Source organism: Mustela putorius, unplaced genomic scaffold (genome assembly GCF_011764305.1).
Source record: "Mustela putorius furo isolate JIRA1106 unplaced genomic scaffold, ASM1176430v1.1 tig00003854_pilon_pilon_pilon, whole genome shotgun sequence".
Classification (NCBI taxonomy): domain Eukaryota; kingdom Metazoa; phylum Chordata; class Mammalia; order Carnivora; family Mustelidae; genus Mustela; species Mustela putorius.
The window spans coordinates 1,485,340-1,511,671 of record NW_025422006.1 but is presented as its reverse complement, the minus strand read 5'-3'; the positions used below and the strand labels follow the sequence as shown (position 1 = coordinate 1,511,671).

General features: G+C 45.9%; 2 protein-coding genes across 7 annotated transcripts in view; one reads left to right on the top strand and one right to left on the bottom strand.

The window, feature by feature from the left end:
- Positions 1-8: 8 nt before the first annotated feature.
- On the bottom strand, positions 9-23,035 carry NOL8 (nucleolar protein 8). 6 transcript variants are annotated; one of them, XM_013063367.2, is made up of 18 exons: positions 22,751-23,033; positions 22,554-22,639; positions 21,812-21,977; positions 21,177-21,239; positions 19,555-19,633; positions 17,730-17,865; positions 17,113-17,181; positions 13,750-15,528; positions 12,396-12,488; positions 11,853-11,975; positions 11,528-11,618; positions 9,230-9,368; positions 8,353-8,430; positions 4,865-5,133; positions 3,265-3,394; positions 2,710-2,780; positions 2,063-2,145; positions 9-1,624 (listed from the first exon to the last, which is right to left on the bottom strand). In XM_013063367.2, the coding sequence occupies exons 3-18, from the start codon at positions 21,948-21,950 to the stop codon at positions 1,574-1,576; spliced, it is 3,393 nt and encodes a 1,130-aa protein (XP_012918821.1). In that variant the 5' UTR covers positions 21,951-21,977; positions 22,554-22,639; positions 22,751-23,033; the 3' UTR covers positions 9-1,573. The 6 variants fall into 6 exon arrangements, with proteins under 6 accessions (XP_012918821.1, XP_044920926.1, XP_004766213.1 ...); XM_045064991.1 differs by lacking the exon at positions 22,554-22,639 and having other exon boundaries at positions 13,750-15,525; positions 17,110-17,181; XM_004766156.3 differs by lacking the exon at positions 22,554-22,639.
- Positions 23,036-23,357: 322 nt separating this feature from the next.
- LOC101689077 (centromere protein P) overlaps positions 23,358-26,332 on the top strand; it is a 227,042-nt gene continuing 224,067 nt past the window's right edge. Inside the window, exon 1 of the mRNA XM_004766150.3 lies at positions 23,358-23,540. Coding sequence (XP_004766207.2) covers positions 23,434-23,540 — 107 coding nt within the window. The 5' untranslated portion in view covers positions 23,358-23,433. The remainder of the gene's footprint in view (positions 23,541-26,332) is intronic.

Below are 26,332 nucleotides of genomic sequence, written 5' to 3'. Positions count from 1 at the left end.
TTGCTTTATTTGTGAGCAAAATTATTTTATTGAGATGACTTGTTATACAGCAGGAGGAATGTATAAATGTAATCTACATGAATAGAAGGTGGAACATTTGGATTATTTGTCCTGCTGAGTGGTGGTTCTTCTATTTTCTGTCAAGTCTTGGAAACACAGGAATCCCCAAAGACTCTTCAGCTGTATAGTTCTTTGGACTTGTTTATTCAAAAATATACGTACCACCAGCCCTCAGTTTGTTCCCTGGATTTAAGAGTCTGTTATGGTTGGCCTTCCTTTCTGTCTTAGTTGCTGGAGGGGAGGTGAGAGAGGACGGGCACTCGGTATAATGGGCACCGGGTATTAGAGAGACCTGATGAGTCACTCAAGTCTACCCCTGACAGTAATACTACACTACACGTGAACTACAGTTTAAATCTTGAAAGAAAAAAAAAATGTATTGGGCAACCACTATGTGCTAGACACAGTTCTAGGTAGTTGGGACACAACAGTCAATAGACAAGATGACATCACGGCCCTCTATAATCGGTTAAGATATAAATTAATAGGGGCGCCTGGGTGGCTCAGTGGGTTAAGCCACTGCCTTCGGCTCTGGTCATGATCTCGGGATCCTGGGATCGAGTCCCGCATCGGGCTCTCTGCTCAGCAGGGAGCCTGTTTCCTCCTCTCTCTCTCTGCCTGCCTCTCTGCCTACTTGTGATCTCTCTCTGTCAAATAAATAAATAAAATTAAAAAAAAAAGATATAAATTAATAAATACTTTAATTCCAGATATACACACTGGGGCTCAAGGACCATCCCTGGGGGCTGTCTCTGTAACACAACTCTGAAGAGAGTGGTTTGACTGGCGTACCTGTCTTGAATCCTAACCAGGTTGATTTAAGGAGATGTTAAATCTGCTTCCCTCTTTGGACTCAAGAGTCCTGACAACTAACTTGGATTCTTCATAAGCCTCTGGTCAAACTGGAATTTGGGGCTTAATGATTCCTGGAGGCCAAGAACAGGAAAACTTAGTATCTTTCCCTGGTCCTCACAGAACTCTTCTATGATGCTTGGCTGAAATGTCTTGCATTTCAGTTAGTTGTTCATCAGGACACAAGTACAGAACTCAGACTGATTTGTATTCAACTTCTTCTTTTTTTTTTTTTAAAGGACAAAATGGAGGTAAAGTATATTCTACACAATCAAAAATAAATATTTCAAGTAGCAGATAAATCACACAAAGCCAAATTTGGAAAACACAAGTGCTCTTACCCACACATTTAAAAAGATGTTACATAAACCTTGCATCAGAAATACCTAGCATAACTGAGGATAGCATAAAAATTCTGTATAAAAAGTATTGGGGGGGATTATCCTGTGCTTTATTTAAAAAAAAGATCAGGTTAAATTTTCTGAAGAATTCCTTAGGTAGAGATATACAGGAAATCCACATTAAAAGAGTTATATCGACCAGGCAGATTTTGAATACTCCTTCACTGTGGATTCTTCTTATTGAAGATTATTTTCTGTATCATCCAAATTCCATAGGTGAGCCTTCTTCACATTCATATCAAAACCAATGCTGACCGTTATTATTTTGGTTTCACTCTCCTTTTGGCATCTTTATGTTTCTTTCGGCAGTCCTATAAAAACACGACACCTCTGTTAAAAATAAATCTAAATCATTTTCAAGGTGTTCAATAACTATCAAGTAAAATTTGAATTATTCAATGTGAGGATTATGGAAAACATTATGGGAGTGCTCACTCTGAAGGAACAGGGAATATTCAAACTTTTTAAATGCCTGCAATTGAAAGTATATTTTAATCTCCCACAAATCTCATGATTTACTGTTACTTAACAAGGATGGTTGGAAATCAGGCCCCTAAGTTGGCTGCTCTGCAGATTGCTAACCTGTACCAGGTGTGGCCCGACCTAAACCATGCCCCGTCCCGCACGATGAGCATTTAAATCATGGTCTCAGGTTCACACCTTACCCCTACTCTCTTACACCAGAAAAATATTAAAACAAAGATAGCACCATTATCTAGGTAGGAGACCATCAATATGGAGGTACTCACCATCCGCAAGCTGTTTGTTCTGGCCTCCCAAGAATTCCTGCTAATGTTATTTCCCACTCCTCTCCAGAATAAATCAGAACCTACTAGGGGAAAAGAAAAAGACAAGGTGGGAGATTAATGCCTTTAAAATGGATGGTATGCTAGTACTGGCATCATCAAGGGCTTCAATTCTAGTTCACACCATTTTTTTCCCCAATTTATACTAATTTTAAGAATATTTTGTCTTTTACAAAATGAAAATGTAGCACTGCTTACATAGCATAAACTTACTGTTTATGTATTATTTACCATTATGTATCTTGGTTTTTGTTTGTGCTAGGGTTTTAGGAGTTCACCAAGAGCCTGAACTTTCAGGGTCCTAGAAACAGGAATTTTGCACGTCTAGCATCTAAGCAGGTCCCCATAACAAAGAAGTTCTTGTGATACTGAATGAGGAAGGGAGGGTGAGTTGGAGCCTTCAGCCTTCTAGGGCTTAATAAGCCAACGGCACCAGTCTAATAGGGATGGCTAAACCACACGATAGTTCAAAGGATCACAATTTTTGCCAAATACTTCTTTTCCTGGATGCATGTGACTCTCCTGGAATGTGCAGTGTGAGAACGGTGCCATTTCCTGTCCTCTACCATTTAAAGGAGAAATGTACTTACCATGAAGTCTTTCATCATTCTTAGAAAAAAAGAAAAATCTAGTGGTCTCTTTCTCAGGTAATGATGCTTCTCTGAAGCAAAAAAGAGAGAGAGAGAGAGACAGACAGACAGACCTGGGTTAATTTCAGTCTTTCAGATGAAATGTTCACACTGAAAATATAAATGAACTATTCCTTAAATAGATCTGCTTTACGTTTTGCTCATTTTGCCCTGATTTAAAATGACTCCACCCGCTCTCTACTCAACATTCTTCTTTTGTATCTGAACGGTTGGTAACAAGAGCTGTTTAAGTCCCATGCTGCTTGCTCACGGTCTCATCCCACTATTACTACCCCATCTGCCCGTGTTCCCCGTGGGACAGCTCCAGGATCCTCCTTCCACACCCAGATCTTCATACCCCCACCCAGTGCTACCCGGGCTGAAGAAGAGGAAACAGGCTCTGTCACAAAAAGGCTCAAGAACTCTGAAGGACTTGAGAAGAAAATGAAGCTATCTTGTATACTTGTATCAGCATGTCTAACTCAGGTGTTAAAAATGCTGTGAGAAACTGCTTACCTGGGGCTGGGCTTCCTGCCTTCCGTTTCTTCTTCAGCAACATCTTCCTCTTCAGAGCTGCTGTCTTGGAATCGAGGGGCTCCCTGCCAGACAACCTTCCCTGTTTTCACCGGCTCAGCTCTGTAGGCATCTGTATTGTTATGACAATGGAAGGGGGCAGGACTGTAGCTGAACACAGTCGTTTGGTCACTTTCACCATGCACATGTATCTCTAAGTGTCCAGGATCTTAACCACTAATTTAAAATAGTATCTTTTTAAATTTTCAAATATTAATTGAGAAGATGTCTTATTTTTTGGCATTGCCAGGGTGATCTGATTAGGAATATACTAACAGTATAAAAAGACATAAGAACCAAAGGTTTAAAAACAGGCAACATAATTTAAAAGAAGCCAAAAGGGTGCTAGGCACCTGTGCTAGCAAGAGATGCCTAAAATAAAGCATGATGAAGTGAGACCAGGTGTCCCTGTCCCCCGTTTATTCATCAATGAGTAAAGGAACTTATGTGTACACTTTCAATTCCTAAACCCTCTTTCCAGAACTGCTGAAAAAGCTGTGGACAGTGCCCCAGGCTCCCGAAGCACCAAACTCACACCTCTCAGGTCACTGAGGGGTCTCAGTGCTCAGGGTTCTCACACATGGCTCTCGGCTGTAGGAATTACAGTCAGCGTTACGCCAGCTCTGCTCAGCAGCATGCAACTGATCCTGGCGCTCCAGGGGACAACAGAGCAGGGCACATGATGCGTCACTGTATCTCACTTGCCCAAATTCTGAAACACTGGGTCTCTGCACCTCATGCTGGAGGACCACAGAACTGACACTAAAGACTTAGCTGCTAACAGAGGGCGCTACCGTTAACTGCTCATCTTTAATGCAGCACACATTGTGGTTAGGTGCGCACATACTCTCCGGGATGTGGACAACCTGCTTTTTACAGTGAACTTCCAGGAAAGCTGCATTCCATCGTGAGCACCAAGTGAGGAGAAGCAGTCTCCCTTACCAGGGGAGACTATCTCTAAGTTAACAGGCATTTAACTTTCGGCTCATGTTGCCTTAAGGGAAACCTCCTGAAAGGGAATGCGAACTTGTGCATACTGCTGTTTCTGTTTTTCTCCAGGTTTCTGGCATGTTTCCAAAGACAAAGTCTGAAAGGACTGATGTATCGATGACATAGTGGGCCTGTATAAAGGCAAGGTGGCCTATTTCTTCCTTTCCCTTCCAGGCAGCACTGGCTTTCTACAAGTCTTGGCTTTTCTAACTGCATGTAAGGCATGAAGCTGTTTAATCGGAGAGCTTACTATGTACTTCCTCGTGATTATTTTCACTCGGAAGAAGGAATGCTGCACATTACTCTGGGCTTCCCTTCGCGTGGTATCTAACTAGACGTTTGCTCATTTAAGTGCAAAAACAATCTCCTGCTGTTAGACACAGCTCCTGGCATGTTGTTTTGACCATATGATACCGAATCTCATGTTGTTCATTTAGGTGGAAGAAAATAATTCTTTCTTCAGCTAATGTTATGTCATACACTTAACATAGACTCAATCCATTATGTGCAAGCTGCCTGAAGTGAAAATGTTAAAAAAATTTTTTTAAAGTACCTTCCTTTTCTTCTTTAGCGTCTGAATCAAAAAAGGAGAATGTGAACCCGCCAGGCTCCTCGGCCCCTGTCGTTGGAGTGGCGGGGTGGTGGATGTCAACTTTCTCGCCATCATGATTCTCACTGGAGGGTGTGTCGTCTGTTGTTTCGCTGGTAACTTTTGTAGTTTGAAATATTTCTTTTAAGTCCGCAGCAACGCTATAATACATCTCTTTAGACACCTCGGGCAGCTTCTCGGCCTCCTCCCTTTTCTTCCTCCGTTTTGCTTTACTGCAGTGACATTTACAGACAAGTGCATCACAAAGAGACCATCAGCTGCCAGAGATTAGGAGAACACCCTGGAAAACGAACCCCATTCTTTCAACAACCAAGAGGATCCACATATAAAATTCTACTCATAAAAGCAGAACCTTGACCAGTAAGCTTTTAATACACAAAACTACGTCAAACAGCTCCAAGTATCACACATGAATTATACCCTCCTCCATTCTCTGAACTACATTCCAGAAATCACACCTAAGATACTAGCGTTAAGAAAATCACTTAACAGCATTAAGCCTGTAACCTCACCTGCAAAACAAACACGCTAAACCAGGTAACTTCTAAGTCCTAAAATTCTGTGAGTTTTACAAAATTGGTGTGAAAATTTTGGTCATAATTAAGTTTTAGGAGTGAATTATAAACATGCTACGTCTACTTTGTCTTGATATGAAATGTTGATGTTACTATAAACCTGTTCTGCATTTATTTTCTCTTCGATCTCAGACAAAAAGTTACATGGCTGTTTGCCAATATTGAGTTTTAGGTATTTAATGATTAAAATCCTTTTTCCTATTAGACTCCACTCCACATATCATGAGTAATATTGGGCCAATATTCTAACTGTATTACCTAAAATAGTAAGTTAACAAGATAGTTAACTATTATAACTACTATAACTATTATAACAAGAAAGTTAGTTAACAAGATAGTAAGTTAACCTAACTGGTTCTTATTGGGGTAGACTATATCATGGAAAGAATCTTTTTTTTAAAGATTTTTATTTTTATTTATTTATTTGACAGAGAGAGAGAGCACAAGCAGGGAGAGCGGCAGGCAGAGGGAGAGGGAGGAGCAGATTCCCTGGCTGAGCAGGGAGCCCAACATGGTGCCCGTTCCCAGGACCTTGAGATCATGACCTGAGCTGAAGGCAGACACTTAACCGACTGAGCCACCCAGGTGCCCTGGAAAGAAACTTGTAATACTTCATTTAAAACACCAACCTGGCTAGGATTTAAGACCGAGATGCCTATGGAACTGAGCTCTATGAAAAATGGTATACTTTAGGCAATTCCATGTGATTATCCTTGAGGCACCATGTGGTGGTTTTAAAAGTGGTCCAAAGATCCTTTGATCCTTTTTTAAGATGTGGAAGTTAATCCCCCCATTCCCTGGTGTTGGGCTGGACTCATGATCCCTTGAGGCGTGCACTAAGGCAGAAGAGATGGTGTGTGACTACTGAGGGTCACAGAAGGTACCGCAGTGCTCTCCTTGCACTCCCCTGTACAGATCAGCAGCTTGGGGGGAAGCCAGCTGCCCTGCTGGGAGGGCACACAAACAGCCAAATGAAGAGGCAAGGAACTAAGGCCTCCAGCCAACAGACATGTGCATGGGCCAACCTGCAGGCAATCTCCTGAAGGCCGCTGAGCCATACTATGCATACTATGCATACACTGGGTGATGGGGGCATCTGAGTGGCTCAGTGGTTAAGCCTCTGCCTTTGGCTCAGGTCATGATCTCAGGGTCCTGGGATTGAGCCTCGCATCGGGCTCTCTGCTGGATGGGAGTCTGCTTCCTCCTCTCTCTGCCTGCCTCTCTGCCTACTTGTGATCTCTCTCTGTCAAATAAATAAATAATCTTAAAAAAAAAAAAAAGAAGTCCCCACGTTTCCTGGTGTGGACTTCAGAGCTGCTATGGACCAGTGAACCCCGTGCCTTCTGCTTCCCTCAGGTGAACAGCAGGCCTTCTGGCGGCCACCCTGTGCTTGCCTTACCACTGTGTGCTCACAGAGGGACAGGTGACCTGTCCTCTAGTTCACAGTTCTCGTCTCTGGTCAGAGGGACTGCACTCATGGTGCTGTACTCATTAGGCCTCATTTGCCTCTAGGTCTTATGTGGGTGACAGCGCCCCAGCTTCTGAATAGCTATTGTAACAGTGAGGTTTCTGGGCCATCAAGGGAGCGGTGAGCATATTCTGCATGTGGCAGGAATGTAAACAACCTGGCCAGTGGGTGGTTTACGGCAGTTTTAAATATGCTCACACATTCCCCATTACTTCTCCCTTTAAGAGGAGTTGTTTCCAAGCCCCCGACCCTCATCGAAGTATTTGAGTTGGACTTGGTGACTTGTTTCAAGAAAACTTTATAAGGCAGATTGTCAGTGTGTGACCTAAGACTAGGTCATAAAATACACTGTGGCCTCCTCCTCTTTGGGGTCACCTGCTCTAGGGAAAGACACCATTCCCAAATAGCCTTCACCTAGTTTCCTGGCAGCATCTTCTGTAACTATGACACAGTCATCAAAACTAAAAGGTTCACCTCAATCCACTACTATTAACTAAACCCAAGCCTCCTTCTCATCTCCTGCTTCTCCACCGAAGGTCTTGTTTGCTCCCGGACCCGATTCAGGATAGCACACTGCCTTTACTGACTCTACCCATGGGGAAGCGAAGGCATTAAGCCAGGCAGGGTTACTGGCTGCTCCGCGGACTTGCCGTATTCATGAAACTGACGGTGCGACCGCGCAGGCACGGGAAACAGAAGCTCTACCACACTGGAGCATGTCGTGGACTCAATCAGTGCCCCCCAAAAGATACGTCCAGGCACTGATTTCTAAAACCTGTGACTATGACCTTATTCGGAAAAAGGATCCTTGCAGAGTTGTGAAGTACCATGTAAACAAGAGATTATCCAGGATTATCCAGGCAGTCCCTAAATCAAAGTGTCCTTATAATAGACACAAAGATGAGAGATACAGAGAAAAGGTGGCCATGTGAAGATGGAGAAATGCAGCCACGAACTACTGTGATCACCTGAGGCCAGGAGAGAGACGCGACACAGATGTTTGCCTCCGAACCTCCGGAGAGAACACAGTTCTTTCAGTAACCTTGACCTCAGACTCCTAGCCTTCAGAAATGCCAGAAAATAACTTTTGTGGTTTTCAGCCAGTATGTCTGTGGTGACTTGTTACAACAGCCATGAGAAACTAATTCAAGGAGGGGGCACCACACTAGCCCAGGAGCACATGTCAAGCACATGCGGGAGATTCCTTTGTTTCAAAGTACGACTTTTCTCTACCACAGCAATAATTCCACTCTAACTCTTCCCTCCGTGGTCTTCCATTAAATACCATGCAGACCAATGGATGGGTATGGGTTACTATCTATTTCTCTCAGGGTCTCAAATGAGATTAATTCCTATGATCCTGCTACAGCGAGAAGCAGCTGATTTACCTTTCCTTTGGTTTATCATCGCTCTTCCTTTCATAAGTGGCGTGGTCATGCCTCGTTGGATCGTAATGTATGACATCCCTGTGTAAACAACAGACAGGAGTAAGCTGGCAGAGAGAAATCAGAACCTAATGCAAAAAATTAATAGCAAATTATAATTCAACATTGGGACAATTCCAATTTTTGAGCAAGACAAAAATCACATGAAGTATCAGGATCTTGTTATAAAGTGGTATTTTAAGTTACCCAGTTTTGAGTTTCCCTGAATCTTTTAATTAAAAATTAATTTACAGATACTGAAATAAATACAAATAAAATTGGATCTGCATAAAGTATTTTAGTGGGAAAAGTGATTAAAAGTATAGAAAGGAAAACTGGGATCTCCTGGCTGGCTCAGTCTGTAGAGCACGTGACTCCTGCTCCTGGGGTCATGAGATCAAGACCCCTGTTGGGTGTAGAGCTTATTTTAAAGAAAAATCCTGAAAAAACAAAAGAAAGGAAAATTGATCACGTTGTCGACTGTAGAAGCTGGTGTACAGGTCTTTCAATACACCAGTCTCTATAAATAATGTGTTTAAAATTTTCTATAATAAAAAATTACATTTATATAGTTCTACAGTTAATATTTAAACCACTGTCCAGCTGCTTCACTACTGAAAACAATATTGCTATGACATCTAACAACAAAAATAGAGAAAAAATTCAAAGTTAGTTTCCTGAAGTGAGCCACTGGGTCCACAGTAAGTATGTTTTTAGGGTCTGATATATTTTGCCAACTGCCCTCCCCAGGATGTCTAAAATGGCCTAGTTTTAAACTGAGTTCAAAAGGTACATATGTCAAAGGGAAACAGGGTGGAGCAGGATGGAACATAAATCACACCTAAATTTCTTGGCAGGTAACGATCCTTTGTGCGCAGAATTGCCCACAGTGGTGTGTAAAACACTCTGCATGACGTCCAGGGCTTTGAGCTTCTCTGCAGCAAGTTCTTCTTCCTCCGCAGTTTTCTCGTCATTTACCTCTTAGAGGGAAAGGCAGAATTAGTATTCTTTTGGCAAACGTAACTTGAGCAGTCTCAATCATAAAATGATCATCAAGCACTTAAACATGGGCAAAGCTCACTGAGACAGGACAAAGAAAAGTCCAGCCCTGTTTTCCCAACCTCCCCGACTCCATGGCCCTCAATGCCACAGGGAATCCAGAATTCGCATGGCCAATGAACGAAAAGCCCCATTTCCACCTGTAATTATGAAAATGAAATCTGCATTTGATGGCGTTCAGTGGCAAATTGAAGTTCTTAAGGTAAAGATCGCCAAATGCAACAGAGCAAGATGCTAATCACAAAACCACAGTGATTACAGACTCTCGTTTTTTAACCACTCTAAAAATTAACTTAAATTACATAACAACCTAAAGATGACAGGTGGTAAAGAATGGCGATTCCTTTTACTCAAAACACGTTACAAGACAGTCGCTTGGTCTCTGGTTCAGTAATTAAGTGCTGCAGGAAGAGACCCATGGGTTCTACACACACAAGACATCGTGGCCCCAAATGCTGTTCTCTTCAACTACAGGAAACAAACATTAGACAACAAAGTAATGAGTCTGGACTGCAGGCCAACATACAGAGCTCTAAGCCTGGCAGAGTCCTGAATTCACTGCAGAAGACAAGCAACCAAGTAACAGATACCAGAATAAAGCACTAGTTTGAGTAAGTTCTCTACAGAAATGCCCCCAAGTGTCTTAAGGGTTCAAAGGAGGTAGAGAGTAGGTTCAACTCCATCAAGAAAAGCTTTAGGCAGAGTCTAAGGCAGGCAAGACCAAGCAGATCCCCTGATGGGAGGGCCTGCCAGGTACCGGCAACAGAAACAATTTGGGACCAGAAATAATAGGAACAGAAACAAAAGGAACACACGCACTGAAGAGAGTGTGAAGAGTTCACTTTAGGTTGGACCGGATGGATGTGCTAATATGTAACAACTTTCACTCTGATGTGTAAGAGAAGGCTGAGGCCACAGGAAACCTATGAACCCTGGGCAGAATATATCCCTAAAGGCAAAGGGAAAACCAGGAACAGAGAATTAGGAAGAAACAAGAGTTATGGTGTGAGGGGAGCAGAGGGAAGAGAACATGTGAAAGTGAACAGGGACAAAAGCCACAGCCAGGCTGAAGAGGCTGGAGCTGGACGAAGTGAGCAAAGAGCCCGCAGGTCCGAACGCAATGACACAGTACTCAGCGCCGGCTCCACGGTTCCGTCTGCTGCTGCCTTCTCGAGAACCTGAGCAAGCCGCTCTGATGCGCAAGCTGGCGTGGACTCCGGAGAACTTGCTCTCTGAACCCTGGTTTCCAGAAACATACACTACACAGAAAAATCACCTCAACGAGATCAGAGAATGCATTTCCAACAAGAAGCCACTGCTTCTGAATTAGCTGCAATTTATTTTTTAATTTCAAGTTTAGAAGGCAAAAGATGGGAGTGGCAACGAGAAACCTGGCAGGGCGGAAGGAATGGCTTTTTGGGGGACCTGAGGTCTCACTGTGTCCGCAGAAAGAAGGGCAGGATGAGCCCGCGCGTGAGCAGGGTGACAGGAAGTGCGAACCGTGAGGCCTAAGGCAAGGGAAAGATTAACTCAGGGAGGAAAGAAAAAGGTATGAGGAGAAGCCCAGAGATGGGAGAGGCAAGCAGGGACCTCACTGGAAGGGCCGCCCTCCTGGCCAGATGGGAGGTGAAGGCTTTTTTGAAGGGTAAGTGCAAGGTCGTGTAGAGACAGTCTGGAGCCGCTGCAAAGGAGGAAGTCCTCGGGAGCATCACAGCTGCGAGGTGCAGCCGCATCGGGATGACTCCGACACCCGCCCCTGGCATGCACCCTGGAGGGAGGGCAGCTGCTCAACTATCTCCCCCAACCTCGCCAGGGCCCCTCCGGCCTCCCCTAGAACAGGGGCAGGATAGAGGAAGACGGTCTTTGGTGGAAGCTGTTGTCTCCTACCCTTTCAGGCAGCTTCAAGCTATTGAAATTTTCTGAGTAACTCTACCCACAAGCTCAAGCAGGACTGCGTAAGCACCCGTGGGTCACAGGCCTCACAGTTCCAAGTCTTGAGGCGCAGTTTCTCCTACACCAGATGACTTCACAGGGTCCCCCAGCTCTGACATCAGGACTGTTTGGGCAGGGACGTATTTACCTTCCTGTTCCTCTTCACTGTCACTTTCCAGAAATCGGGAGTCCATGCGGAATCTGTCGTCAGTGCCGAAATGAGACTGCAAGTCCAGGAGCTACACAGACACGCGGGTAGCTGGGAGCCACGTTCCCAAGGCCGCGCTCCCACAGGAGCCCCTCCAAGTGCACCTCCCTCACCCGAATTCACTACATTAGGGTTGGCATACCCTCACGGCCCCACGAACCATGCAAATAAATACCGGAAGCTCCAGGGCAGCCTGCACTTACCCGGAGGGAAAAACCCAGTCACCAAGGGCCCACAGGTAGGATTATTTTTAGTCTTCACTAACCTTCTGCCCGGCTCTGCCCTCAAACTGAGGTTTAATTGTGAACCTGTGACTGTCGTCTTCAGAGCCAGATTCTTCATCCTCGCTGCTGTCAAACAACCTCCCAGAGGCTCTGTTCACGGACTCCTGGAACACAGATGCACACGGAAGTGCTTTGTTAACAGTGGAGGCCATCTGCAATTCCTTCCTCAGGCAGTCTTCCTCTCACACTGAAGAACCAGGAGCCCAGATGCATCTCCCAGGACCTGGGTCACTCATCGGGAGGCTCCCGTGCAGCTTGAGGATGGGTGCAGTTATTACACTTCCTGCAGGGCTCCGCTACTACTTATGCCACCTGGCAGATGGTGTGGAGGATAGATTCACATTGGGGAGAAACTCTAAGGTCCCTGGTGTTCGTGTGTGGTGGTCAGGGGTGCTGGGGATCACTGCAGCTCAGGAGGGCTTGATGTTGAACGTGGCAGTTCTGGGGAGGTCCTGGTGTGCAGCAGGCAGAAATGGACTTGTGAGAGTGGTAGAATGCCCACATGGGCTTCCTGGGCTCCTTACCTTCATGGGCTCCTCTCCCGGGTGGCTTTGCTCCTCTGTTTCACTGTCAGAGCCAAAGATGATGTGTGTTGGCTTGTCCTCTGGATGACCATCCTAGAGCAGTCGACAAAGGCATTACACCTTAAGAAAGCCCCCTGTCTCCTTCCCTCGCCAAGGCCCCTTTTCCTTCCTTAGAGTGAACACCACCAACCACAGTGTTTCCCAAGACGGAAACGTTAAGACTTCTTCCTCTCCATGTCCAGTTGGTCCCCAGGTTTCAAGTATGGACCTAGCTGGTATCTTTTAGATCTATTCCCATTGTCACTGCCTTCGTTCTGGCTCAAGACCTCCCCAAGACTCCCTGGTTCCAGATTTCCCAATTTGACTTGTTTGTCATGGCCTAAAAAAATCTTGCCCAGATTGCGGCTAGTAAATGTTTTCTGTAAAGGACCACAGAGTAAATATTTTGTAGGCCACATATAATCTTGGTTCTTCTCTTTAAAAACCCTTATAAATGTAAAAACCATTCTTGGCTTGAAGGTTGTACCAAAACAGGCTGGATGGCCAGTGAGCCAGAGTGTGCAGATTCCTGTTCCATGACATACATGAAGCAAATCTTCACCCTTTCCTTTCCATGTTCACAGAGTAAAGTCCAACCTCCACAGCTGTCGCACCACTTGCCCTGCTCCTCTCTCGGGCCTCCTCATCTCTGCAGATCTCCGTTAAGCTGACGACAAACTGCTCCCTTCCCACGAATGTCTTTCCACTCCCTTCCTGCCCACCTGCCACTACCCAACCAGTTTGCACCGATCCTTCTACCTTAGACGTGATTCAGGCTGAGGAAGGCCCCCGCCCCTCCTCCTGGCTGACTTGCTGGGGTGTATGGGCACTCTTCTCTCTGGGCCCTGTGCCTACCACACTGTGAGACAACCACCAGAGGCAGGGACCACAATCCTCATTTTGAAGTCTAGCACTAACTGTGAAGTCCTGGGACTTCGCAGACACTTATGGTTGTTGGAAGAATGAATAAAGTCAGTATCTTGAATCTTAGTGAGATATGTATCACTGGCAAGTGACTTATTTGCAAATTCAGACACATTAGGACATGTCACTAAATTATGCCAGTTATAGTTTCCAAATGAAAAGAAAGCATAAGGAAAACTTTATATTAAAACAAGTAAGAATGTTTTCAGTAAACAAAGTTCAAACTCAATTTCTCTGGTATATACTAAAGACACAAGGCGACAAAAGCTTCTCACTCAAGGGACACGACATGAAAACAAGTGGGTGCTGGGACAAGGAGCTTGGAGGGGCACGCCAACCTTCACGGGAAGGAAGGGTGGCCTCGTGGCGCCCAGACTGGGAGTGCACTCACCAAGTCTGCCAGGGCGTTATGAACCAGCTTCTTCCGCACTTCCTTTGCTTTCTGCTTTGCCTCCAAGGCTGCCAAACGCTTCTGATTGTCTTCAGCATGCTTCTCCTTAGCGCGAACATCTGACCAACTGTTCACAGAAAGGGGGAAGTTGGTGTTGCTTCCCTGAGTATCTCTCCTGGAGGAGCCCTCCAGTGCTTTCCCAGGCATCGGGGAGCTGCTCTGTCCAGAGCCTTCTCCGGTCTCCCCTGTCCTGTGGTGGCAGTCTTCATCAACGCCTACCTTGGGGGTCTTCGCACCAAGACTTAAAGATTTATCTTTTAATGGCAACAGACTAGAAACAGGATTTCTACTTCTGTCTTCTGAACTGCTAGGGGACACCATCTTATGATCCTGGCTCTGGAAAGTAGAATGCCTTTTTTGAGGCTGAGTTTGGTTTGGGTTTGGGTTGTTTGCCTTCTTTGTACGCTGGAGAGGAGTTAGTTTGCTTGATGAGCCATTAGCAGGTGGGGACCCCTTCTCCATGGACATGCTGCCAGGACCAACTTTCAAGGAATCCTGATCTTCATTTATATTGTCAGAGGCAACACTCTCTTTCAAGGGTTTTTTAATCGATTCCTTTCCATAGAGAGAGCCTACTCCCTTGAAAGCCTGGAATTTTGGCTTTATGCTGTCTTCCTTTGGTTTCTGTTTTCCACAGGTGTTCTCTTCTCCTTCTAAGAGGGCAGCCACAATGTCCTCAGGACAGATACACGGCCGGGCTCTGTGCAGGCCACCTGGAGTCCTGTCACACTTGGTGGTGGTCTCCTGGCCATCACCCCCACTCTCAGGATCTTCTTCTGGAACCTGCAGGTTGCTGCCAGCTAGCTGTTCTAGATCAGCTAAGGTGAGCTGCACACGGAGGCAGTTTCTCATCATGGCGTCGTACTCCTCGTCTCCTGCAGACTCGGCAGATTCTGATGCAGAACCCGCGCACTGGGCTGTAACCCGCGCACCGATGGCTCGCTCTGGGTTGGTCTTTCTTTTTTGTGCTTTAACACAATTACCGGAAAGCTCACAGTTTTTTCTGTTTTTTGCAGATGTTTTCTTGTGTGCAGGCTTTTCCATTTGTGAAAACTCTGCACTGTTTTTGACCTTATCAGTCTTTTTCTTTGCTGCGATGATCTCATCTGTATCTCCTGAATCATAGTCACAATCGTTTCCCATACCTGCCGCTGTTACAGAACACAGCTTGGGAACACCTGACCTGAAGTCTCCCCCTACGACTTCAAAGGGCTCATTTGCAGAGTCACCCACTGACGACCATGTAGTTTTCCCCAGGCTTTCCTCTCTCGCGATCAGTAGTCGTATCTCTTCTTCAGAATCGGTATCATCATCAGACCTGTGATTTCTGTGCCTGGTAGTTCCCATGCCAGAAGTCTGAACAAACACATTGTTAAGTTTCTGGCTGTGAGAAGCAGAGACTCGGGGTAACTGAGCAGTAATGCGCTCACAGGGTGCTTCCCGTGCCACCTCTTGTTGTGTGGGATGCAGACTCCCCGGGACCATGTGGGGTCTTGCTCTCACAGCTGGGGAAGCAGCAGACGCCTGGTTCTTCTGTCCTTTGATCTTCTTCTGGGGGGTGCTGTGAACAGCACAGAAGTCTCCTCGCCGCTTCTTACTCATCGGGTCATCTCCTCCTTCCAGTTCCCAGGTGAGGCTGGACACAGGGGTGGCATGTGTGACATCCTCTGCGATCTTCTTTAAGTTGTGGCAGTATTTTGATGGATCATACTTCATGATGTTACCAGAGTCAAGGAACAAAACACAGGCACTAGGTTTTAGGAACACCTATCAATGTGGTGAGCCACAGGAAGTACTGTTTGACCTAGAGCTGATCACTTACTCACCTTGCCCTCCCTTTTCCATTGAACACCATGAGACTTCACTAGGTGCCCTTACGGTCTGTGGCACTGGCCAAGTCCAGAGTTAAAACTGAGCACCATCACAGTTAATTGGCAGAACAGCAAACCTATGCAGATTTTCTGTAAATCTGAGCTGATACCACCAAGCAGAGCACAGAGCGGCACACAGCTGAGCACAGCTGGGCGCTGCATGTCCTTTACTCCAACCACCTTGGCCATTCCTGCCTCCTCAGTCCTGGCATATCATAGTTCTGATTCTCCCATCTCAGTAACATCTATTCCACATTCTACATGCTCTCCACATCTTGTCTTTATTAGGAAGCTAATAATTCTTTCCTAGGCCTGTTTTGTTGCTGACATTGTCCAGAAAAATTCTAGTTAATGTCAAAGTGCTATGATGACAGCTAGCATTTGCTGGTTTCCTAACACATATGAATAGGCAAGTGTAAGTTGCTTTCAGTGATCACTCCTGAAAAATCCTTTTAGGAATTTAGTAAGTACTAAAATAGCATCTGGTAACTAGTGAATGTGTGCCAAATACGTGCGATGCACCGGGCAGTGTCTGTTGTCAGCTTCACACTGTCCTTCAATGTCCTCCTCTCTGCTGTCAGTGGCTGCCACAGAGGGAAGGCTGAGAGGAAGTCAGCTTTCCCCGACATTAGTCCTACTGGTGGGAGAGCAGAAACAGATGTGGCCAGTTCTCCAGGGGCCCTGGGGCACAGGAGCTGTGACCAATGAGGACGCCCCTCTCTGCTTCTCTAGCCCCAGGGCAGTAGGGTCTGCCACAGCTATGCATCTCCGGCAACCTGCCCATCAGCTGCGTGCTCCCCCACACTTGCTGTCTGTACTGCATCCCCTCGGGAACACCTGTGCTGCTTCTGCTTCCCGACTGGCAGGCAGGGTTACAGCTTGTCCACAAGTCCACCACGCTGGGAATTCCCAGACAATCTGACTTCATTCTCTCAAGGGAACAGACCTCCGCATTTCCTCGTCCAGCATGCACACTACTCCTCCGCCCACCATTCTCCTGCCTGTCTGCATATTCCTACCTACTGTTTCCTCCTGCCTGGTCCTCTTCCCATCACTTTCTACTAAGGGAAACCATGCCTCACCTCCCCCCAGCACCTTCTTCAACCACAGCCAAGCCCCTTCGCCCTTCTTTAGCACTTTGATCAATGGCTTTGAATCCATGTCAGCCAAGACAGGGGACATAAGAGTTAATCAGTACAAGTGCTTCATTGCTGTCACTCACTAGTATCAAGCCTCCCCACATGAACCTCTCATTGCTTCACACACGGAAGCAGTTAGGTCTTACCCTGCCTAGAAATGAACATAAATATTTAAGCATCGAAGATTAACTTACAGAGACAGGGAAATTCTAGTGGGATAAAGTGAATTTCTGCAAGTATCCATCGCTGTGGTAAATAAGAAGTTACTTTGAAAGGCCAACTGCAAAGGATATTTTACGTTTATGTTGATTCTTTAGGTGAAGGATAGGTAATACTCTTCCAAATTTACTCACGACCCAATTCTAAAAGAAAAAAAAAAAAAAAGAATACATTTACTATATATGTTACAAATGGAAAACAATAACCATACTGCATAAACACAACTTTAAAAAAAATCAAACTCACAGTGGGCCATGATTACTGCTGGGTTCTGTTTTTGATGAGAAAACGGGAGTTCTCAAAAAAAGTGTAAGAGGAAAGAAATAAGAAGGACGAATGGGGCAGCCATCAGTCCTTCATAAACCATGTAGGCCACTAACAAAAACAATCATTAAAAGGCAAAGCTGGAAAAAAAAAAAAAAAAAAAAAGGCAAAGCTGGGACCAGCCTGTATGCTTCACCACCGATGTCCCTGGGGAGACCTACCTCCACTTGGGTTTTGATTTCTTCCCATAAAACGAGGGAGCACTGTGCTTACCCGAGACTTGTAAATGCACTGTGAAAGCGCTAAGGACTGCCTATGTTAAGTGCTTCAAAGCGAGGGGAAAAGCGACTGCTCTAGACATGGCACCCATGGTCTCCCAGTGTCAGGACTCTGTTCCCGGGCTACTCGGGCTGCCAGCGAGACTCACTTTGTGCCCTGGCACTTCCGTCCCTGGCACAGCTTTCATGTGGAAATCCACCACTCCCATCTTGTCTAAAAAGCTGGTGTTGCCTATTGTTGATTTTTCTTTCTTTGCCTTTGCTTCTTCTCTCTCTTGGGCCAATCTGAATAAAAAAATACATATATATATAAATGAGAGAGTTAAAAATAACCAACCAATGAAGTGCTTTGTTTTGGTTTTTATTTTTAATACTGTAGAACTGTCTGACTGGGTGTTGTACATCAACAATGAATCTTAGAACACTGCCTCAAAAACTAATGATGTATTTTATGGTGACTAACATAACACAATAAAAAAAAATAAAACAAAAAGAGCTGTCTGACTTTATAGTGATCATTTAGGGCCTCTCAATTTTCTCTCTTGCTTATTTACTTTTAGCATTTTCTCCAACCTTAATCCCTTCACTCTTCATGAGGAAGAGGTGTTTTTCAGAGCCCAATGTGCCAAGTCCTGATTACTTCTACCCTCTTACTGAAGAGAATGTAGGATGCCATCTGAACCTTCCAGTTCAAACTCCCCCCGCTTATTCAGGCCCGGACAGCTGCACTGCGCAGTCCTCACGGGCCTCTTTGCCTCCGATCTCTTTTCCATTCCACTTCCCAGAATGATGGTTGGACTCAGGCTCCTCAGGTGCGCCTGCCCAGACACTCCTGAGCAGCAGCACAGCATGCTCACCCTGTTCAGTTCCGACAAAGAGCAGGCACCGAACTGCTACTGGATAAAGTCCCACCACTACCCCATTCACAGAGGCCTTGAGCTGAAGAACAGTCTCACTTTTCTCACCAGACCAGTCCTTCAAAATAAGCCTTCAGTAGGCTGCTCGCCACTTGTTTCAGACCTTGCCATTTCTTGGGCCTAGAATAATCTCATCAACTCTAGCTATATATCCCTAAACTATTTCCTATTTAGAAAGCTCCCAAACTCATATAGTCCTTTCTCCCTGACAATAATACCTTGCAGAATCTTAAAACACTCTAATGGTTATTACACTGTCTTGTTCTTAAATCACTTACATAATTAATCTTGTGCCTCTCATTCAGGGACTTCCTATCACCTTCGTGTCTTTATATGACTCTAGCATTAACAGCCAAAGTCAACGTAAGCAATTTGGTACTATCTATTAAAATGTTAAATGTCCATAACCCTATGATAAAACAACTACCCTGTGGATATAAACCCAAGGAACCCATGCACTAAGCAGGAGCCATTCTCAAGGGTCATCCATTATGAGAAGGAGAAAGTCTAAAATGTCCATCATCACAGGGATAACCAAGTACCCTATGGTATGACTATTTTCAGAAAGAGTAAAAACAATCATTTCAAAAAAAGGGGGAAGCTCTACATCCCCACAGAAGGTTGAGTTTACAAAGGTGAAATAGGTATATATAGTTGAAGTTAAAACACATGTTGGGGGCCCCTGGGTGGCTCAGTCAGTTAAGGGTCTACCTTCGGCTCAAGTCATGATCCGAGACCCAGGGATGGAGCCCCTTCTCCCCGCCAAGCCTGCTTCTCCCTCTCCCTCTGCCTGCTGCTACTCCCCTTGCTTATGCTCTCTGTCAAGTAAATAAAGTCTTAAAAAAACCCTGTGTAAATGCATTGCATCATCTTTTTCGGTGGGCCTGGGGTCATGCGGAGATACAGTTGAAAGGATTTTAGCTCTATTTGTAATGTGTGAATTTGCCAAGTATATAATAACATTATTACTTGATAGTTTCAAATCAACTAAGTGAATGTATAAAACCATCTACAATATAACAAAATAGAGTTTAAATCCATGCAGAACACATCTTACCTGTGCAAAAAACTTTCTTTTGCTAGCTGAATTTGTAGTGTTCCACCTTTCCATTTTGTTTTATTTAAAACAGACATACCTATAAAGAAAAGAATTGTTACTCAAGTACACGACAATGCAAAAACACATGGCAGCATATGCTTTTTCTAATTAACACCAAGAAAAAGAGACACAGAATAAAGATACTGCGACCCGGAGAGAAAAGACCTAGGTCCTGGTCTCAGCTGAGCCATCCACGCCAGGAGTCCTTAAGCTCTCTATTGTCCAGTGTTCCTGGAAGGACTGAATGTAGCAATGTGTAAAATGTAAAGTGAAATTTATCATTCCTCCACAAAGTGATACCAGGAACCTCTGGTGAAACACCTGACATTCATTTAACATTTTATGGTTATCTCCCACACTAAAACTATAAAACATGAATGTAATTTCAGAGAGCGAACTGGAGGACAATGAAATCCTATAGAACTTTTATTTATCACCCCACAGTAATTATCGCTGTGTGACTTGCAAATAAATTAGGTGCAGATGACTAAACTGTGTTTCAACTCCTATGCCCTAATAGCTGATTTTTCTCAATACCTGCTATCACCTTTGTCAGTAATAACCATGTGCAGAATTTCTACATGGTCGGTACTATGCTAAGTACTAACATATTACTCAATATAATTTTTATGGTGATACCATGAGGTCAGTAGTATCTCTCATATGCTAGATAAGAAAATTGGGGCTTCTAGTTTAAACAACTTGTCACAGGTCACACAGTAAAGCTGATGTGTTCTTAACCACTACTTATTTCTCACTGAATGACAGATCAATTTTTTTTCACCCCAAGGAGGACAAAGAAGGCTCATGGCCCTCTTTCTCCATTAGCATGTTTTCTTTTCAGTGTCTTGACTTTCCAGCCTCTAATAACTCACACACATTCCTGTATCAATTATCTCCCCCTCCTTCTTTGTTGACAGCCAGTTTGCCCTCATCAGCTCTACTAAACTTACCAATAGGGATTTCATAATTTTAGGGATATCATCTTATGAGAGAGCATACAGTGAAGTTCTCTCCTAACGGTGCTTAATGACAAGAATTAGCTGCCTGAGAAATGAACACACCAGGGAGGGGGAGTATGGTATGATATCCAGTGGCCTATGCGTTATCAGACAGTTTCTATGAACATGTGTTCTCTTGTTCAAAATATTCGAGAATACCATTTTTTTTTAAAGATTTTATTTATTTATTTGACAGACACAGATCACAAGGAGGCAGAGAGGCAGACAGAGAGAGAGGGGGAAGCAGGCTCCCCGCTAAGCAGAGAGCTGGATGCGGGGCTTGATCCCAGGACCCCGAGATCATGACCCGAGCCGAAGGCAGAGGCCCAACCCACTGAGCCACTCAGACGCCCCTCGAGAACACCATTTTTGAGCAACGTGCTGCCCTATGTCTGCTGACACCAAATGGGATGGACCTAAACTTGCTGAATTGGAGGATGTTGGAATTCTCTCAACCACAGCTATTTCTCTGGATGTTTAACAAATGGCTGTTAAGGTTTAGATTTAGAACCAAAGTTATTTTAAGTTACACAGTTACATGGACTGGCAAATAGAATAAAAAGCATATAACAATCTTACATTTGTTCAGATCCGCTTCTGCTACTTCAATGTTGATATATGCAAAGACTTTCTGTGGGTTTCCTAAAAAAAAAAAATTAATAAATAATAATAATAATAATAATTTATTTAAACTCTTACCCAGAGTACAATGTAAAATGATCAAGTTTCTAAACTTAATGACTCTTAGAATCTTATTCTTTCAAAGAAAAATCTTGTTTAGTTCTCATTGGATACAAAGGCTGCCTTTTTGTAAGCATATTTGTCAAATTATTTCAAAAGAAATTAAGCCATCAGTTAAAGAAATGTTTCAATTGTTGTATGTTAGTGATATTCTATACAGCAGGACACCAACACGTAGCAAGTATCAGAATTCTAGCTTTGGAAATTGAAGGTTGCATATTTCAGAAAGCAGATGTTTTGGAATTTAGAAAGTCTTTTGATTTCAGAAATGTATTCTGGGCAGGTTCCACATTTTATAGAACACCTTCAAGGCACAGGGCAGGGGGTTGGCACACACAGAAAGGTTATCTTATAATGAAACACATATAACTTCCAGCGTGAGGGCTAACATTCACTCTGGGGATCCATTCTTTTGTGATACTAGATATAAATTTTATCTGCCTTTAACAACCCACGAAGGACTACACACGTACCTTGGTCATCTTTCCGTGTGATGATCTCCACGTCAGAAACGTCTCCGAATCTGCTGAACTGATTTTGCAGGTCAGCCTTGGAAATGTTCTGGCTAAGGCCACCCACAAACAGGCGCTTCACTTCTTTGTGGGCTTTCATGAAGGCTCTGCAAACACTCCGTGTGTTCTAGTGAGAAAAACAATTTTCTCTCTACTTAGAAGAGTTCTTTCCCTTGGTTCTTCTCATCTGAAAAAAGCCCCCTCCCCACTCCTCTTCCTGCACCTTCTAATGTCAAGTTGGTGGCCTGCACCCGAGTTTCACTTCCTATTGCCTTACTTCCAAATTTTATCCGAGACTCTGCTCCAGCCCTAAATCCCTGTTTTCTACAATCACACTTGGGAACAGCACCTCTGCACACATACCGACCACCCAGGTACGGGCAAACTCTTTCCCTCTACGAGACCACAGTATTAGACTCTACCCCCTCTCACTTATTTATGCGTATTTTAGGTGTTTTTCCTTTACTCATTCACACAGTCATTTATTCACTTTAACAACAGCTGACAGAAAGGGGATGTGGCCGGTTAACATGCAAAAGGCAGCTCTCCACCCCGGGGCTCCTCACAGTCCTCTGACATGTACACAGATGCTACAATCACAACGCTCTTTCACAACACAAGCCCCTGCAAAATGCTCTTCTTCAGTCACAACGAGAACAACGGATACCGCAGCTAATACAGGCTTTTTTGTTTGTTTACACACGTGCCAGCGCTGTACGAGGCAGTTTGCGAGCCTCTCGGTTTTCAGTCAAGCAGAGGGGTGGTCATCTCCCAACGCCATTCGGAGACCTAATGGTGAAACCACAACTCCAAACCAGATCTAGTCTCAGCTGTAACTCCTGACACTTCCCTCGTGTCAAACGACCCCGTCCCTTCCCACGCCCCGAACCCACGCCTCACCACGCCGTCTTCCGCACCCAGCGGTGCCCCGGTCCCTAATTTCTAGTCACGTGGCCCAAAAGGGGCAGTCTGTCTTCCTTCCTACTGGATTGCCAATCCAGCCTGCTAAGGTTCCGGGACCACGCTCAGTTCCTGAGTTCTCTTCATTTCGTTTGCGGTCGTCTGGAGTACCGCGATGCCTCGGTCCTCCTTCCCTCAGTGTCTGCAAAGGATTCCAAACCGAAACTCCCTAATTCATACTAAAGACGATCAGAGTCTCGAGTTTTTTGATTCCTGGACTAGGGTGGCGGAAGTGACAGAGCGGACGAAAAATACAGAGGCTCCTGGTCACGTGGTCCCAGGACCCCAGTCACGTGGTCCAGGAATCGCCTCTCCAGTGACGTATTCGGTCGGGTGGCTCCAAGGTTCACTGGAGGGGGGTGGGCTGCCGCGCCCTTGGGCTTCGAGTTGGAGCCAGCCAACTCTCTCGGAGTGCAGGGACCCCTAGGGCCCAGCTGAAGTAAAGAATGCAGCGACTGCCACGAGCCCGGATACTGCGCGCGGGCGCGGGTGGCACGCGGGGTGGGTCCCGCTCGCCCGTCTTCCCCTTTGAGCATCCGGATGGTCTGCGCCGGCAGCGCGGGAGGCTTGAAGTGCGGGGCGTGGCGCGCGCAGCTGTTACTGCCGCCTGTCAGCGCCGGGCCATGGACGCCCTGCAGGCCGAGGTCCGCGCCTTGGAGGCTGAGATCGCGGCCCTGCGGCGGGCGTGCGAGGAGCCGCGGACGGCGGGGGAAGACCACGGGCGAGCTCCGTACGTGCCCGCAGGCCCTGGGGACGGGGGAAGGGCTCCGCCGGCCGCGCACCCCCCGCCGTCTCCCGGACGCCGAGGGCTCCGCTGTCCACACCCGACTCCGCCTCAGCCGAGCGTCGGGCTGGTGGAGGAGGACGGAGGGCTTGGGCTCGTCTCCTTCGCAGGCTCCCGGGCGGGCGGCGGTGCGGCTTCCTGGCGTGCGTCACTGCGGGCACCTGAGGGGGCAGCTGGCCCTGAGAGTGGGGCTCCCTTTGAGAAGTAACTGAGGACGGAAGCGTGCGGGAGACGCTGGGAGCGCTGCGCGGGCGTGGCGGGGCGTCCGCGGGTGTGGGGGACCCAGAGGTGTGTGAGGACGCCGGCGGGTGGGTGTGGGGGGCGGGCGTCCGCGGGTGTGGGGGACCCAGAGGTGTGTGAGGACGCCGGCGGGTGTGGGGGACCCAGAGGTGTGTGAGGACGCCGGCGGGTGTGGGGGACCCAGAGGTGTGTGAGGACGTCCGCGGGTGTGGGGGACCCAGAGGTGTGTGAGGACTCCGCGGGTGCCGGATGCCCGCACGTGTGTGGGGGGCCTCCTGAGGGGTGGGCGGACGCCGGCGGTGCAGAGGAGCGGGGGCGGGCTGCCGCTGCACCCCAGCCTACGAGATACAGCCGCCTTTATGAGCACTCTTCATGCCTAGGACAGCCCTGAGGAAGGTGTCCTCGTTCGCCCTGTTTTAGAGTTAAGAAAACCGAGGCTCGCGGAAGCGATATTGCTTGCCCACCATCTCGGGGGTGGGGGTGGTTGGTTAGATACGAGCGGGTGTGCAGCCCAAGATCCTCACTGGGAAGCCCAGGCCCCTTTGCTTAACTGAAGATGGAGGAGAGGAAGGATCTGTGACGGTCAGTCAAGCTGCTTAAAAGAAGAAACGATCTTCGTTTTCTCGGTGGAGACGGATTGGACACAGGTGCAGAGAGAAAGCGAGCCTCCTGCGCTGGCTGGACCCGAGTCGGTAGAAGAGGGGGGCGGAGTTCAGCAGGAAATGCTCACGGGCACGCTGGGTGTGATCGTGGCAGTGTGAGAAGCGGTAACTGGTGAGAAGGGGAGAGAAGTGGGTGACCGGGGAACACCTGTGTTCCTCCACAAGTGACGTCAGTGAACTGAAACGCGAGCTGCTCCAGGCTGCTCCCCAGGTCAGCAGCATTAGCATTCCTTGGGAGTTACATGGAAATACAGATCCTGGATCCATCCCCCCTCCTGAGTCAGAATATGCATTTTAACGAGACATCCCCCCCCACCCCACACAAGCGTATTTGAAAGTTTGAGAAGCGCCTAGTAATACTGTGCAGAGTAGTGATTTCTTCACTGGCCACAAGATGTCGTTGTTAGCCCAGGATAGCCCCCTAGTGTGTCGACCATTCCTGTAATCGTGTCTCAATGATCCAGTTGGGAAAGTTGAAGAATCCAGATTGTGGAAGGCATTACATGTTGGTCCAGGGTATTTGGGTTTAACATCCAATTACTTTTTACTGGGGTGGAGAAGGAAGACCAAGCTGTGTACCAAGCTGTGTGTGTGTTAAAATGTAACAAAATTTGTCTTTTAACTTTTTGTTTAACCTACAGATGAGTAGTATTACATACACGGATAATGTTGAGAGACTGTCACCACCACCCATCTCCCTTACTCTTTTCATCTTGTAAGACTGAAACTTTAGAACTTGTCATTCCCCACTCCCTTAGTCCTTGGCAATCATTGTTCTGCTTCCTGTCTCTGAGTTTGCGGTCTCTAGGTACTGCATATAAATGGACTCATACGTATTTGTTTTTTTGTGACTGGTTTATTTCACTTACCATAATACCCTCAAGGTTTGTCCATATGGTAGCATAATGCAGAATTTCCTTTTTTCTTCAGGCCAGATAATATTCCTTTGTATGAATATACCACATTTTATTTATCCTTTCATCTGTCAGTGGCTGTTTGGGTTACTTCCATATTTTCGCTATTGTCAATGATGCTCGTATCAACATATGTGTGTAAATCTCTCTTTTGAGACCCAGCTTTCCGTTCTATTGGATATGGGGGGGGTGGCACGAATTCCTGTCTCTTCAAAGGTCTTCTAGCTGGACTAAGAATCAAATAGAAGACAGAAAAACAGGAGAAATTAAAATTTAATAGGCATACATTTAAGGAATCCACATAGGTATGAAAAGACTAGCAAAATGAGGTACGTATGTCATTCTGGATGAAGGAAAATGGGCTTGGGGTCTGGGACTTCAGAGGAAAGGAATGCATTTCACAGGGCAGTAAAAAGAGCAGATGTTTAGTGATTAGATGTTTGCCGTACCATACAGATGGGTGGCTCAGATAAAATTTATCTGTTAATAACTCTTATTCTGGAGAAGACCCTCATTTTAAGTTGTTCTCTGTGGTTAAAGGAGCACAAAATTTTCTCTTGATCCTGGAGGGTCTCAAGTGCCTTTAGCACAAAATAATCGATATGCCAAAGTGGCACAGTTTGGGAGAGGTCTGTTTTGACCCCTGCAGATGTATACCAAGAAGTGGAATTGCTGGAATCTGTTTTTGATTTGTTGAGGAACTCCCACCTCTATACTGTTTTCCACAGTGACTGTACCATTTTACATTCACGCCAACTGCAGGAGGGTTCCAATTTTTCTACATCCTCAGCAATATTGTTTTTTTTTCCTTTTTTTTTTTTTTTTGATAGTAGCCATTCTGATAGGTGTGAGGTCAGTTCCCTAATGATTAGTGATATTGATCATCTTTTTATGTATTTATTCGCCATCTTTTTGGGCCAGC

Excerpts from the sequence above, each read along its gene's own strand:
- NOL8 (XM_013063367.2), bottom strand. The coding sequence starts at position 21,950 with ATGAAAGCCCACAAAGAAGTGAAGCGCCTGTTTGTGGGTGGCCTTAGC. Across the intron at positions 12,489-13,749 it reads ATAACGCCCTGGCAGACTTG|GATGGTCATCCAGAGGACAA; the intron begins GTGAGTGCACTC and ends CGACTGCTCTAG. Across the intron at positions 5,134-8,352 it reads GATGATAAACCAAAGGAAAG|TAAAGCAAAACGGAGGAAGA; the intron begins GTAAATCAGCTG and ends ATGTCACTGCAG.